The sequence below is a fragment of the Equus asinus genome, chromosome 9 (genome assembly GCF_041296235.1).
Source record: "Equus asinus isolate D_3611 breed Donkey chromosome 9, EquAss-T2T_v2, whole genome shotgun sequence".
Classification (NCBI taxonomy): Eukaryota; Metazoa; Chordata; class Mammalia; order Perissodactyla; family Equidae; genus Equus; species Equus asinus.
The window spans coordinates 44,302,649-44,317,265 of NC_091798.1; the positions used below are offsets into that span (position 1 = coordinate 44,302,649).

Here is a 14,617-nt window from a genome sequence, read left to right on the forward strand (position 1 = left end):
GTTCTCAAAGGATTTGGTAATAAAATTTTTGGTTGAATTGCAAATAAAGGAATCTATCAAAGGTCAAATTCCTAAAGATAGCTCAAATAAATTCTTTATGTGATTCTTGCACTATTTTAGAAAATTCCTCACTACTAAGATAATTTTCCACAAGTCATTTACTTCCACTAGTAAAACATACCACTAGGTCTTTAAAAGGATGAAGCAGCAGTCCCAAAGGAAGTTTGGCTTTATTCAGTAAGGCCTGAGTTTGAGGAATGCTAGTCAGCGTGCATCGAAATAACCTACAAAGTAAAAATCATGCATCAGTTATTGCTATGATTATTTGTGGACAAAAAAAAGATTTTAAGGGTAAACATTTTAAGATTGGATCAGATTACAAATGAAATATTTCAATAAGCCCTCTCAAATTTTATCCCATTTAAATATTTAAGTCCTATTCAAAAAGAGAAGGTAGACAGATACATAACTAAAACAAAGTCTATTCTCAGTCTAGACTATCAAATGACTTATTTTTCTTTATATAAATGTAGATTACAATAGAATTGCAAAGTGATGACCCAAATTTGCTAATGCAAAGTTAAGTTTATTACTGAAGAGTTCAGTTTTGCTGAAGGTTCTAAAAAGACTATTTAAAAATAATAAAATTCAACTTACCAGAAAGTCTTTACCACATATATTTAAATTTATGGTCAATTTTAAGGGAGAAAATAGTATTATAATTATGTTTGTTTAAAACAATTCAAAACAGGAGCAAATAAAGGATTATACAGAATCAAATCCCCATACTTTGGACTTTGAAGAAATAATGTAGCCACATAATGATATTGAATATCACAGTCGATTAGAGCTGATAAGAGCAGCAATCAGCTCAGGGGTTACAACCCTATTTCTTGACTTAGAACATTCAAATATCAGTTAAGTAAGCAACTAACAGAGTTCTGTTTTCTGCATGCAGAACTATTTTCATAAATTAATATATTTGTACAGCTTGTTGATAACACATGAAGCTCCAAAAAAAAAATCTAGAAAACTTTCAGAAGAAGCAAAATGTCATATTTAATACGAAATGCTGTTTGAAGCCTTACTCTGGGTTACAGTTGAGTTTCTGGATATCTTCATGCAAATTTGGAACTGGAGGCTGCAAAGGTGTTGATGGAAGCATGTTTCTTTCTTGAAGAAGATTGACAACTCTTAGACCCTCCTGATGTAGACTTAATCCACTCATGCTTGCAGTTAAATGACTAGCACCGAAGGGAGCCTAAAGATACATAATTTCAAAGTAAATAGCCTTTATAAGGTCCTTAGTTGAAAACAGATATATAAGAACTTGGTTACTTAATTTCTCTCTAAATAAGAAAACTGTAATTTAGATATCCTGGTCAATTTTTTGGTTCTAGAGATAGGTAATACAATGAAGGCCTTATGAAATATTCCATTATTATTCTAAATTTGTTGAAAATGTTCATTTACCTCCCTAAAACCTTTTCATGTGTATACAGTTTAAACCAAAAAGTGGAAAATAGGTTAAAAAAAACCAAGAAGTTTACCTGAGTAAAGGCCTGTGGCCCACTTGGGTAATTCAAGGAGGAGGGCGGCATTCCAGCTGTACTAGGTGGCGCCGTGTTCTGATAACCAGGTGGTAAGGAGGGATACGAATATCCAACACTTCGGCTCATTGTGGGGTTCTTATTAGTAAGCTGTGGTGTTGCTAGAAACAAGGTAACTTTTAAGTTCTATTTTATACTCCAGAAAACTTTAAATCAAACATAGATCCATTAAATCATAGGAGTTGCAACTCCAAAATCTTTTGGATAATTTAACACTTCCATTAATCAATTTTGTAAAATAAGACAAACACTAGTAACAGAGTAACAGCAACGATTAAAATCTAGTTAATGTAGATCATAGCTGTAAACACCAAAACACACAAAAATGTTTGGTATAGTTAATTTACTTCCTTATCATGTGCTAAACTTTGCATTCAGACTAAAATTCTAATTCAAAACAATTTTAATGAAAATATACTGAATGTCCAACTGGTTAAACAAATTTAAATAGATATGAACTGATAAAAAATACTCTACAGTCATAATAATAATAAAGCCCATGATCCTAATTCTGAAGCAAAAAATGAATAAAAAATCTAAAGGCATGGAGATAAAAAATGCTAACAGCATGTACTGTTGCATGACATCACTATGAAGTTTTCTTCTTGTTTCTTACAATGAACACATGTTTAGAAAACAAAAACAAAAAAACTTTTATAGCATCTCACCCAAGAAGCCACCGCCTTCAATTTCATCATAACTATTGTGAACCACCATAGATCCATTATTGGTATTTGATGTAATACCTAAGAAGGAATTTTATTAACAATATTTAAATTAGAACAATTATTACAATTTCTGCAAGGTTTGAGCTAATGTCTAAAATTTAAGGTAACTTTCCAAATGACAAACCACAGTCTAGGAAAAATGTCAAACGTTGAAATAAAAATTTCAAACGGTGCAAGTTTTTACATATAAAAAAGTTTCAAATAATTTTATAAACTTCTAAAAAGGATGGTCCCTTTTAGTGTTTATAAAATTACATACTAGAGCCAGCCCTGTGGCTAAGTGGTTAAGTTTTGCACACTCTGGTTTGGCAGCCTGGGGTTTGCTGGTTCGGATCCTGGCCACAGACCTAGAACCACTCATCAAGCCACGCTGAGGCGGCATCCCACATAGAAGAACTAGAAAAACATACAACTATGTACTGGGGGGGCTTTGGGGAGAAAAAAAAAAGGAAGATTGGCAACAGATGTTAGTGCAGGGCTGATCTTCCTAAAAGATAAATTAATTAAATAAAATTATATACTATCTGAAAGATTTCACACTGAAAAAAAATCACCAAAATAAAAACTACTTAAAGATAAAATAAAATTATGAGAATAAAAAATCTTTTAGTGCCAGCCCAGTGGTGCAGCACTTAAGTTCTCGCACTCTGCTTTAGCAGCCTGGGGTTCGCCAGTTTGTATCCTGGGCACAGACCTATGTACCGCTTATAAAGCCATGCTGTGGCAGGCATCCCACATATAAAATAAAGATGGGCACAGATGTTAGCATAGGGCCTATCTTCCTCAGCCAAAAAAAAAAAAAAAAAAAGCAGGATTAGCAACAGATGTTAGCTCAGGGCTAATCTTCCTCAAAAAAAAAAAGTATAAAAATAAAAAATAAAATCCTTTTTTCCAAAATATGGGACAAAGTGGAATCTAGAATTAATCTGAAGGCAATATAAGTTAGAAAGATTGCCTTAGTCTAGAGAACTACCACTAAAATAAAATAAAAATCTTAACTTGTTCTTCTCCCTATTTAAAGAGTTAAAGATAAATACCAGGGACATCTGCTTATAAGAAACACAAATTTATTTCTAGGTACCTCTGCTATTTATGATAGCAGATTTATGATGACAGAAGAAACTAAAATCAGCGAATAGTATCAACCTCTACCACCTAAGTACAAAGGTGCTAACTTTAACATTCATTTTAACACCAAACAGATAAGGCTAATGGTTTCAATCAAGTCAGTAACTTCCTTCCAATTCTCAAGACCACCATGACTTTAGCCATGAGTTGATACAGAAAACTTTAGTAAAACTGTTTGTAGAAACAAACAAACATTGGGCATATTTTTAGTTTGGTTAAAAATTTAAATATTTAGGGGCTGACCCTGTAGCCAAGTGGTTGAGTTCCTGCGCTCTGCTTCAGCCGCCTGGGGTTTCACTGGTTCGCACCCTGGGTGGAGACACTGCACTGCTCATCAGGCCATGCTGAGGTGGCATCCTACATAGCACAACAAGAGCCACTCACAACTAGAATATACAACTATCTAGTGGGGGGCTTTGGGGAGAAGAAGGAAAAAAAAAAAAGGATTGGCAACAGCTGTTAGCTCAGGTACCAATCTTAAAAAAAAAAAATTAAATATTTATCAAGGCTTGATTTTCAAAGTTATAACGTGGCAACCACTGCGATATTGCTTTACCATTTTGTTACTCACTGTTAACCACCACTCTTTTCAAACTATTAACAGGTCGTTTTTTCCCTACTTAGAATACTAAAAGGAGGAAATGCTGGAAGAAAATACAAAAATGATAATATTAATTATCTTCAGTAGTAGGATACAATCAGTGGTTTTCCCCTCCTCTTCTGTTTCCTATTTCCACATCTTGCTGCAATGGTTATATTACTGCTAAAATCAAATTTCTTCCTTTACAAAATATTTTGTTTAAATTAATAAGCTTATATTTTATTATTTATTTTATTTTATTTTTCCTTCTTCTCCCCACAGCCCCCTAGTACACAGTTGTATATTTTAGTTGTAGGTCCTTCTAGTTGTGGCATGTGGGACACCACCTCAGCATGGCTTGATGAGCAATGCTAGGTCCTCGGCCAGGATCCGAACAGCAGAAACCCTGGGCCACCAAAGCGGAGCACGTGAACTTAACCACTTGGCCAGCTCCAAATAAGCTTGTATTTTAAAGTTACATCTGAAGACAATGCTTTAAAACATTTTATTATTTATATAAAACTTCAAATTGCTTGTATATTTAACTTTTCATTAGGCTCATAAACATTTGTTTAATATTTACAATAATAGTGGCAATCAAAATACTGCTTCCATGGAAAAGAGCCAATGTAGTTCTAACACCATGTCCAGAAAAGCAGGAATTCCCCTCTCACCTCCCTCTCCCAAAAGGCACCTAACTTTAGAGGCATGATTTTTAAAACCTGCACAGTAATAAAAAAAAAAGTTAACAGCAGTGGTTCCCAAATGATAGCCCACAGCCCAGCACAGGGCAGTAGAAGTCTGAGGAACTTTTTTTTTTTTCAAGTTTTATTTTTCCTTTTTCTCCTCAAAGCTCCCCGGTACATAGTTGTGTATTTTTAGTTGTGGGTCCTTCCAGCTGTGGCATGTGAGATGGCTTGATGAGCAGTGCCATGTCCCCGCCCAGGATCTGAACTGGTGAAACCCTGGGCCGCCGCAGCAGAGAACGCAAACCCAACCACTGGGCCACAGGGCCAGCCCCTGAGGAACTTTTTGAAAGTCTAAATTCCTGAAGGCCATCCCTAACCAAAACGTTTTCTGGAAAAATATGATTTGGATGCACCTAATCCAGATAATATTCATCCTTCCGCCCTACGTCAAAACTTTAGATCTTGACTTGGTTTTTGCCGTGCTTACCTTCTTGGTTGATAGGTGAATTAAATGAGGGCTGGGGCATGGCTCTATGTGATGATTTCTGAGGAGTGAGGGCCCTCACTGGAGGTGGTCCTCCAGTTGGAGGGGGCCCAAGAGGAGCTCCTGGTTGAAATGTGGTAGGCAAAGGTGGATTCACTAAGGGGGGCATAGGACCTACGGAAACATTGGTTTTTCACATGTCACTTAAGAACTTAAACGCCAAAACAGCCTTTTACCAAATTTACATTTTAATTATAATCACCCAACAAATTACCAGAAATATGTTAAGTTCCCAGATTTATGACTTTTTAATTTATAGGCATACTTTATACATTTCCAACTCTCTCCTATCATGCTTATCTGTCAATTATTAAAAATATATAAATATAAAATCAGCATCAAATCACTTATAGGATAGATACAATGCCTTGTTTATTAATTTTTTATTAACTGGTTACAGAGTTTCAACAGGCCATGTCAAATGTTCCTGTAGAAATTAACATGAATAAAATGTTACTAATGGCCTATTAACATAGTCCATTCAATTAACATCAATTAGGTTTAGAGTTAGCTTTATAAAACCATATTGTGGTTATTCTAAATTTTCCAAGTTTTATTTCATTTCACTTCATTTTTATTGGTGGGTATAACCCGTTAAAAATGAGATTATAAATTTTTACACTGTTCAATGTTTACCTAATAATAATCAAAAGTAGCCTACGTTCAATAATGGTTTAAACACTATATTAAGAACACTCCCTTGGCTTAAAAATCAGGAAACAATCCAAAGTTTCTGTATATACCTTATAAAATACTGTCATCCAAGAGGTTTAAAAGTACCCATCAAACTAAACTAAGAATGACATGGTATTTGTCCTTGTATCTACCAGTATCTCAATTTCACCAATTTTCTATTAGGACAAGTTCTGACTGGTGTAAAAAAATTATAAGTCATTCTTGGGGAAATTCTTCTATGTGATGTCAACAGTTTCAAAATCCACAACCACGTGTTCATTCAAGTCAACAATATTGCTTCCACCTTCTCATATGCCACAGAGGAAGAACAAAGTCCACAATGTAGATAAAATACTACAGTTAAGTATGTGATTTAATTTTTCATTCCAAGATGTTTTTTATCCTCTGAATTTGTAAGTGAAAGAGGTAATAAATTTTACTTACACTATAGTCTACAGTTAACTCTGTATTTTGTAAAACTAAAGGAATAAAGGTACCTAGATAAGAAAATTTTCAATATGTTTCTTCAATATTGTTCAATTCTCCAGGGCCAAATTGAAAAATGATATTACCAAACCTTACAGCTCTCTATAAGACTAATAATCAGTGCACCGTTGACAAAAGTGAAGACAAAGATTACTGCCACGTAACTCCCTTATCAAAGAAGCATCACACATATCTATGGCAATAGAGACAAGTCAAAGGAACAAAAGGGCAAGGTACATTACCAACTCAGCATGAACAAGAACGCATGACACATCTGGCCACAGAGATGCAGCAACCTAATGTTTAACTGAATGCAAAGGAACTTATAGAGATTTTTCACAGCTGTAAGAAAAATATTTCTGAATCCAAAATATGCTACATTTCATAAAATAGACATTATTTTTTCAAGGTGAATAATTCTTATTTATAACACTAATAGCTAGAGTTTCAGAATCTGCCTTCTGAGATTCCTAAAGCTAACGTAAGGATGCTAAAAGGTGCCCTACTAGAAAAAAAGTCAGAGAATTTTAATATTCTGACTAGAAACAGTGTAAGTTAGATACAGTTTTGATCAGACAATCGGGCACCTACTATCAAAAATAGGTTGGAAAAAAACAGGTAAAAAATAAGGACTTTTTTTAGAGGTCTCATAAGAAAAAAGTAGGATAGTCATATATCTAAGTTCATTTTATTAGTTTATATAATCTTTCTTTCCCCTTCTTTTATATGGGAATCTTCATAGGTTTTGGCACTTACTTAAGTCTCTTTCACAACTGTACTACAGTCAAGGTGCTTGACCTAGAGCTTCTGTTATAGCCAAAATACTTCAGATTATTGATTATGTGCTTTTTAATGAAAAGCTATACCTACTCTTAAATAGTTTTTAAATAGTACGAAGTTTCCCAAACTATTTTCTTGCAACTTTGGGCAAATTATCCAAGCCTAACATTTCTTATCTGTAAAAGAGACTGTTGTAAAGATTAAATAAAATAACACATATAAAAGTTTAGTAAAGTGCTGGAATAAATATTCAATAAATGTTACCTATAATTATTAATAATGAAGTGAATATTTATTAATTTCAAGTGACTGATACTCACTCATGGTTGTCAAATGAATAAAAACAAAAGTAAGCAGGATTTTGGTTGTAACAACTATGGTTCAGAGGATTTCGACAAAGAAACTAAGTTTCTAGGGGCTGGCCCGGCACTACAGCAGATGGGCTGTGCGTCCACTTTGGTGGCCTGGGGCTCGCTGGTTTGGATCCCAGGTGCAAACCTATGCACCACTTATTAGGCCACGCTGTGGGGGCATCCCACATATAAAATAGAGGAATATGGGCACAGATGTTAGCACAGGGCTAATCTTCCTCAAAAAAAACAAAGAAAGAAACTAAGTTTCTAGAAGGAGCCACAATCTTTATAAGGCCAAGATGCAAAGTGCACTCACCAAAGCCAATGGTTAGTCAAGGGGCTAAGAAAAATACAGTTTCAGTAGTTAACAAACTACAAGCCTGACGAAGTATATGTAGTATATAGACACAGAAATACATATGAATATAAAAACCTAACTACTGATATTACTATTTCACTTGGAAGCTTTCACTAGTTCATTTCCTTGAGGATATCGGCTGAGCAGAATCAACCTGCACATCCCAATACAGAATTTTAAATACTTTTCAACATAACACTATTAATATTGATAAGTGTGTAAGACACTAACCTTAATAAGTAAAAAAGGAATAGTGAAATGGTTAAATTAACCTACTTTTGAACCAGGTATGACCAAACACTGAGGTTAAAAAATAAAATAATGAAAGTCAAAGCATATATACCTTTCTTTCCAAACTGATGTACAGATGCAACACAAACCCTATCAAAATCCCAATTTTGCAAAAACTGACAAGCTGATCCTAAAATTCTTATAGAAATGCAAGGGACTCAGAACAGCAAAAACAATCTTGAAAAAGAAAAACGAAGTTGGAGGAGTCACACTTGCCAAATTCAAAGCTTACTACAAAGCTACAGTAACCAAGATATTTGGTACTGGTAAAAAGATAGACATACAGATCAATGGAATAGAATTCAGAGTCCAGAAATAAACGCTTACATTTATGATCAATTGATTTTCAACAACAGAGTCAAGATTATTCAATGGGAGAAACAAAAGTCTTTCCACCAAATAGTCCTGGGACAACTGCATATCCACATAGACAAAAACGAAGTTGAAATCTTACTTAACACCATATACAAAAATTAACTCAAAATTGATAAAAGACTTAAATGCAGGAGCTAAAACTATAAAACCCTGAGATGAAAAGAAAGATATAAATCTCTGTCCAATGCTTTCTGACCACAGTTATACTCAATAACACTCCTCACTCCAACAGTATTGTCTGTTTTGACCTGCCCCTCCAGGATCCTACAATCTAGGGCCTAAAACTGTCTAAGCCACAACAAAAAGACAGCCCAAGCCTCAGATCAAGACCAAAGAAAGGGGCCAGCCCAGTGGCACAGCGGTTAAATTCACACATTCCGCTTCTCGGAGGCCCAGGGTTCACTGGTTCGCATCCCGGGTGCAGACATGGCGCCACTTGGCAAAAGCCATGCTGTGGTAGGTGTCCCACATATAAAGTAGAGGAAGATGGGCATGGATGTTAGCTCAGGGCCAGTCTTCCTCAGCAAAAAGAGGAGGACTGGCAGCAGTTAGCTCAGAACTAATCTTCCTAAAAAGAAGAAAAAAAAAAGACCAAAGAAAGAACACAGGGATTGAGCTTCCCCAGAATACAAAATGGAACCCAGTTAATAAAATAATGGCCAGTCCTTAAGGAAGTGGTTCTGCAAGCATACCTGAATCCCTGAAATATTATGGGTGACCAAAGAAACAAAGAGGATACCTTGAAAGGAAAGAAGCAAAGCAGGAACAACCCATGATTTTAGGTTAATTCAAAGATTAGAGAAGTAATTTATTTAAAAATAAACAATGATTTTAAAAATCAATAGTCTTCCATATGGTTTTAAGACTTGAAATATTAACTCAAACATCTAAACAATCAAAAGTTCCCCATTTCTACTTTTTTTTTAATTGAGGTCATAACAGTTTATCACATTGCGAAATTTCAGTTGTACATTATTATTTGTCAGTCACCATATATATGTGACCCTTTACCCCTTCTGCGCACCCCCCAAACCCCTTCCCCTCTGGTAACCACTAATCTGTTCTCTTTGTCCCCCATTTCTACATTTTAAGCACTCCTATAAGAACTCTACCTGATTTTATGAAGTTGTTTTGAAGTGAAGGATCTCCAGAAGAAACATATTGATGACTTGTCAAATTTGTATTCCCAGACCGAGTTGGTTGGGATGATGCACGAGGACAATGGTTTGTTTGTGATCCTGTGGATGGATAGTTATATTGCCAATTCAAAGGTGGTGGTATGTTGGCTCCACGAAGAAAGCTACCAGAAGGCATGGGTGTAGCAGCTGGGTTCTGAGAAGTAGGTAGTGGCATTCGGGGAACAGGACCGCTATGAAGTGAACCTGTCACTGGATTAGAAGCCACAGGAGGTCTATTAATAGTCCGGCCAGGTCCCTGATAATTACTTAATGGAGAAACAGTCTGAGAATCACCATAGTTAGGCTGTTCAGAAACTGGATTCAAAGTCTTTGCTGGTATTGGATGAGGGTAGGATCCTGAAAGTTGAGAATTATATCCTTGGCTCACTGACACTTGCGAAGACATCAGTGCATTTTGGACAGGACCTTCCAAAAAGAGGAGAAAAAATTAGTCTTGCAAATAAGGTAATACTTCAAAAAATACAGTAAGACATATAATACTCTTAACAACTCAACAATAAAAAAGACAAATAACCCAATTAAAAAATGAGGAAAGGATTTAAACAGACATTCAAATATATTTCCAAAGAGATATACAAATGGCCAGTAAGCATATGCAAAAATGCCTAACATTATTAGTCATTAGAGAAATGCAAATCAAAACCACAATGAGCTACCATTCACACCAACTAGGATGGCTAAAATAAAAATGATGGAAAATAACAAGTGTTGACAAGTGTTGACAAGTGGAGAAACTGAAACCCTCATACATAGCTAGTGGAAATGTAAAATGGTGCAACTACATTAGAAAACAGTCTGGCCATTCCTAAACTGATTGTAGTGATGTTGCAAAATTCTGTGAATACACCAAAATCGATTGAATTGTACACTTTAAAGCTGTTATAAAAAAATTAGTCCCAGGGCCAGCCCCATGGCCAAGTGGTTAAGTTCACACACTCCACTTCAGCAGCCCAGGGTTTCGCCAGTTCAGATCCTGGGTGCAGACATGGCACCACTCATCAAGCCATGCTGAGGCAGCATCCCACATGCTGCTACTAGAAGGACCCACAACTAAAAATATGCAACTATGTACCAGGGGGCTTTGGGGAGAAAAAGGAAAAATAAAATATTAAAAAAATAATAATAATTCCTAGAATCACCACTTCTCAGGAATATACTGTCATTTCTGTACATAAAATTACACAATAAAAGGAAATAAGATGAACATTTTTAAAAAGATGACACTCATACAAACTTTAATTTCTGTGGGCTTTTTACATTTAAAAGACATAAAAGAAAATATTTATCTTCCAGTCACACCTCCTCAATCCACACAACCAATGCATAAATGTCATCAGCCTAATTTGAATCCTTTCATGAATTACACAATGCTTATAGGAACATACATAAGCATATGTATATAGAGAGAGTGAGATAAGCTAGAGGGGTTACAAAAGCATATATACATACATAGTATGTAGTTGAGAGGGGGGAGTTAGTTTATACACATTGCTCTGGAAAACAAAACAGCCATTCTTCCAGGACAAAATAAATAGATCCAAACGTGTCAGTGGCAGCATTGTTTACAATAATGAAAAACTGGAAGGAAATGAAATATCCATCAACAGGAGACAATAAATAAATTGTAGATTAGTCACACAATGGACTAAAGTCAATAAAATGAACAAACTACATGTATACCTACCAACAGAGATAAATTACAAAAAGAATATTAAGGGGCCAGCGCGGTGGTGCAGCGGTTAAGTGTGCACATTCCGCTTTGGCGGCCTGGGGTTTGCTGGTTCAGATCCCGGGTGTGGACATGGCACCACGTGGCAAGCCATGCTGTGGTAGGTGTCCCACACATAAAGTAGAGGAAGATGGGCACGGATGTTAGCTCAGGGCCAGTCTTCCTCAAAAAAAATAAGAGTGGTGAGAGTGGGCACCCTTATATTCTTTCTGTTCCCAGAGGGATGGCTCTCAGTTTTTCCCCACTGCTTGTGATGTTGGCTATGGCTATGTCATACATGGCCTTTGTTATGTTGAGGTACTTTCCTTCTATACCCACTTTATTCAGAGTTTTTATCATAAAGGGATGTTGGATCTTGATAAATACTTTACATCTATTCATATGATCATGTGAGGTTGTTTTGGTTTTTTTTGATTCTTCTCCCGAAAGCCCCCAGTACATAGTTGTATATTCAGCTGTGAGTGCCTCTGGCTATGGCACACGAGCACGGCCTGATGAGCGGTGCCATGTCCGCACCCAGGATCCAAACCACTGAAACCCTGGGCCACCAAAGCGGAGCACACAAACTTAACCACTTGGCCATGGGCCCAGCCCCAATCATGTGGTTTTTATTACTCATTTTGTTAATGTTGTGTATCACACTGATTGATTTGTGGATGTTGAACCATCCTTGCATCCCTGGTATAAATCCTGCCTGATCAGGGTGTATGATCCTTTTAATGTATTGCTGTATTCACTTTGCCAATATTTTGTTGAGGATCTTTGCCTCTACATTCATCAGTGACACTGTCCTGTGATTTTCCTTCTTTGTGTTGTCCTTTTCCAGCTTTGGGATCAGGATGATGTTGGAAATGTATTAGGAAGTGTTCCATCTTCTTGAATTTTTTGAACAGTTTGAGAAGGGCAGATATTAAATCTTTGAATGTTTGGTAGAATTCTCAAGAGAAGCCATCTGGCCCTGAACTTTTATTTTGGGGGAGGTTTTTAATTACTGTTTCAATCTCCTTACTTGTGATTGGTCTATTCAGATTCTCTATTTCTTCTTGTTTTAGCTTTCAGAAGTTGTATGAGTCTAAGAATTTATCCATTTCTTCTAGGTTGTCCAATTTGCTGGCATATAGTTTTTCATAGTATTCTCTGATGATCCTTTTCGTTCTGTGGTATCCAGTCTAATTTTTCCTCTTTCATTTCTAATTTTATTTATTTGAGCCTTCTCTCTTTTTTTCTTAGTGAGTCTAGCTAAGGGTTTGTCCATTTTGTTGATGCTCTCAAAGAAGCAGCTCTTAGTTTCATTGACCCTTTCTACTGTTTTTTTTTGCTTCGATTTCATTTATTTCTGCTCTAATTTTTGTTTTTTCCCTCCTTCTGCTAACTTTGGGCTTGGTTTGTTTTTCTTTTTCTAGTTCTAGTGGGTGTAGTTTAAGATTGCTTAGCTGAGATTTTTCATCTTTGTTAAGGTGGGCCTGTATTGCTATGAATTTCCCTCATAGGACTGCTTTTGCTGCATCCTATGAGTTAGTATGGTGTATTTTCATTTTCATTTGTCTCCAAATTTTTTTTATTTTTCCTTTAATTTCTTCAATGATCCATTCGTTGTTCAGTAGCATGTTGTTTAGTCTCCACGTTTGTCACTTTCCCAGCTTTTTTCTTGTAGTTGGTTTCTGGTTTCATAGTATTGTGGTCGGAAAAGATGCTTGATATGATTTCAATCTCCGTAAATTTATTGAACTTTGCCTTGTTTCCCAACATATGGTCTATCTTTGAGAATATTCCACGTGCACTTGAGAAGAATGTGTATCCTGCTGTTTTTGGATGGAATGTTCTATATATAGCTATTAAGTCCATCTGGTCTAGTTTTTCATTTAAATTCCACTATTTCCTTGTTGACTTTCTGCCTGGATGATCTATCCACTGATGTAAGGGGGGTGTTAGGGTCCCCTACTATTATTGGGTTGCTGTTAATATCTCCTCTTAGGTCTGTTAATATTACTTTATGTACTTTGGTGCTTCTGTGTTAGGTGTATATATATTTATAAGTGCTATGTCCTCTTGGTGGAATGTTCCTTTTATCATTATATACTGCCCCTCTTTGTCTCTCATTACCTGTTTTATCTTAAAGTCTACTTGTCTGATATAAGTATGGCAACATCTGTTTCCTTTTGTTTGCCATTAGCTTGGAGTATCATCTTCCATCCATTCGCTCTGAGCCTGTGTTTGTCTTTAAAGCTGAGATGTGCTTCCTGGAACCAGCATACTGTTGAGTCTTATTTTTTAATCTACCCAGCCACTCTGTGTCTTTTGATTGGAGAATTCAATCCATTTAGATTAAGAGTGATTACTGATATATGAAGGCTTAATGCTGCCATTTTATCACTTGTTTTCCTGTTGTTCTGTATTTCCCTTGTTTCTTCTCCATGTATTTCAGACTGCGAATTCAGGTTTGTGGTTCTCTATGATGGTTTTCTCTTGATTTATCATTTCTGTCTCTGTTCTGATTTTTTGTTTAGTGGTTACTGTGACATGAGCATTAAAGATCTCATAGATGAGATAGTCCATTTTCTGATAGCCTCTTATTTCTTAGTCTAAGCAGGTTCCATCCCTTTCCCCTTCCCCATCTGTTACTGTTGTCACAACTTATTCTGTTTTGCGTTGTGAGTTTGTAGTTAAAATAAAGTGATTATAGTTATCTTTTATGTTTTCCTTCCCTTTATCTTTAACATAATTGTTTGCTAACCTCTTCTGATACAGAGGTGCAATTTTCTATTTTTCTGTGCCTATTTATCTCCTTGCTCAAGGCTTTGTAAATCCTTTTTTTAACAGGTGTGAGGGCCTTCTTGATCATTTATTTGGGCAGGAGGGACCTTGTGGAGATGAACTCCCTCAGCTTTTGTTTATCAGGGAAAGTTTTTATTTCTCCATCATATCTGAAGGATATTTTCCCTGGATAGAGTATTCCTGGCTGAAAGTTTTTGTCTTTCAGAATTTTGAATAAATCATTCCACTCTCTCCTAGCCTGGAAGGTTTCTGCTGAGAAATCTGCAAGAAGCCTGATAGGGGTTCCTTTGTAGGTTATTTTCTTCTGCCTTGCTACT

At 36.0% G+C, this 14,617-nt stretch overlaps 1 protein-coding gene across 3 annotated transcripts in view; it reads right to left on the bottom strand.

Moving 5' to 3' along the window:
• The window catches only part of SEC24A (SEC24 homolog A, COPII coat complex component), a 66,881-nt gene that overhangs the window by 37,196 nt on the left and 15,068 nt on the right, over positions 1-14,617 (bottom strand). For 2 of the 3 annotated variants that reach the window (XM_014828418.3, XM_070517355.1), the window contains exons 2-7: positions 9,710-10,201; positions 5,223-5,393; positions 2,279-2,356; positions 1,551-1,711; positions 1,089-1,261; positions 182-284 (exon numbers count right to left, since the gene is read on the bottom strand). In XM_014828418.3, the coding sequence (XP_014683904.1) occupies positions 182-284; positions 1,089-1,261; positions 1,551-1,711; positions 2,279-2,356; positions 5,223-5,393; positions 9,710-10,201 (1,178 nt within the window). The remainder of the gene's footprint in view (positions 1-181; positions 285-1,088; positions 1,262-1,550; positions 1,712-2,278; positions 2,357-5,222; positions 5,394-9,709; positions 10,202-14,617) is intronic. The other variant, XM_044780496.2, reaches the window with a different exon arrangement.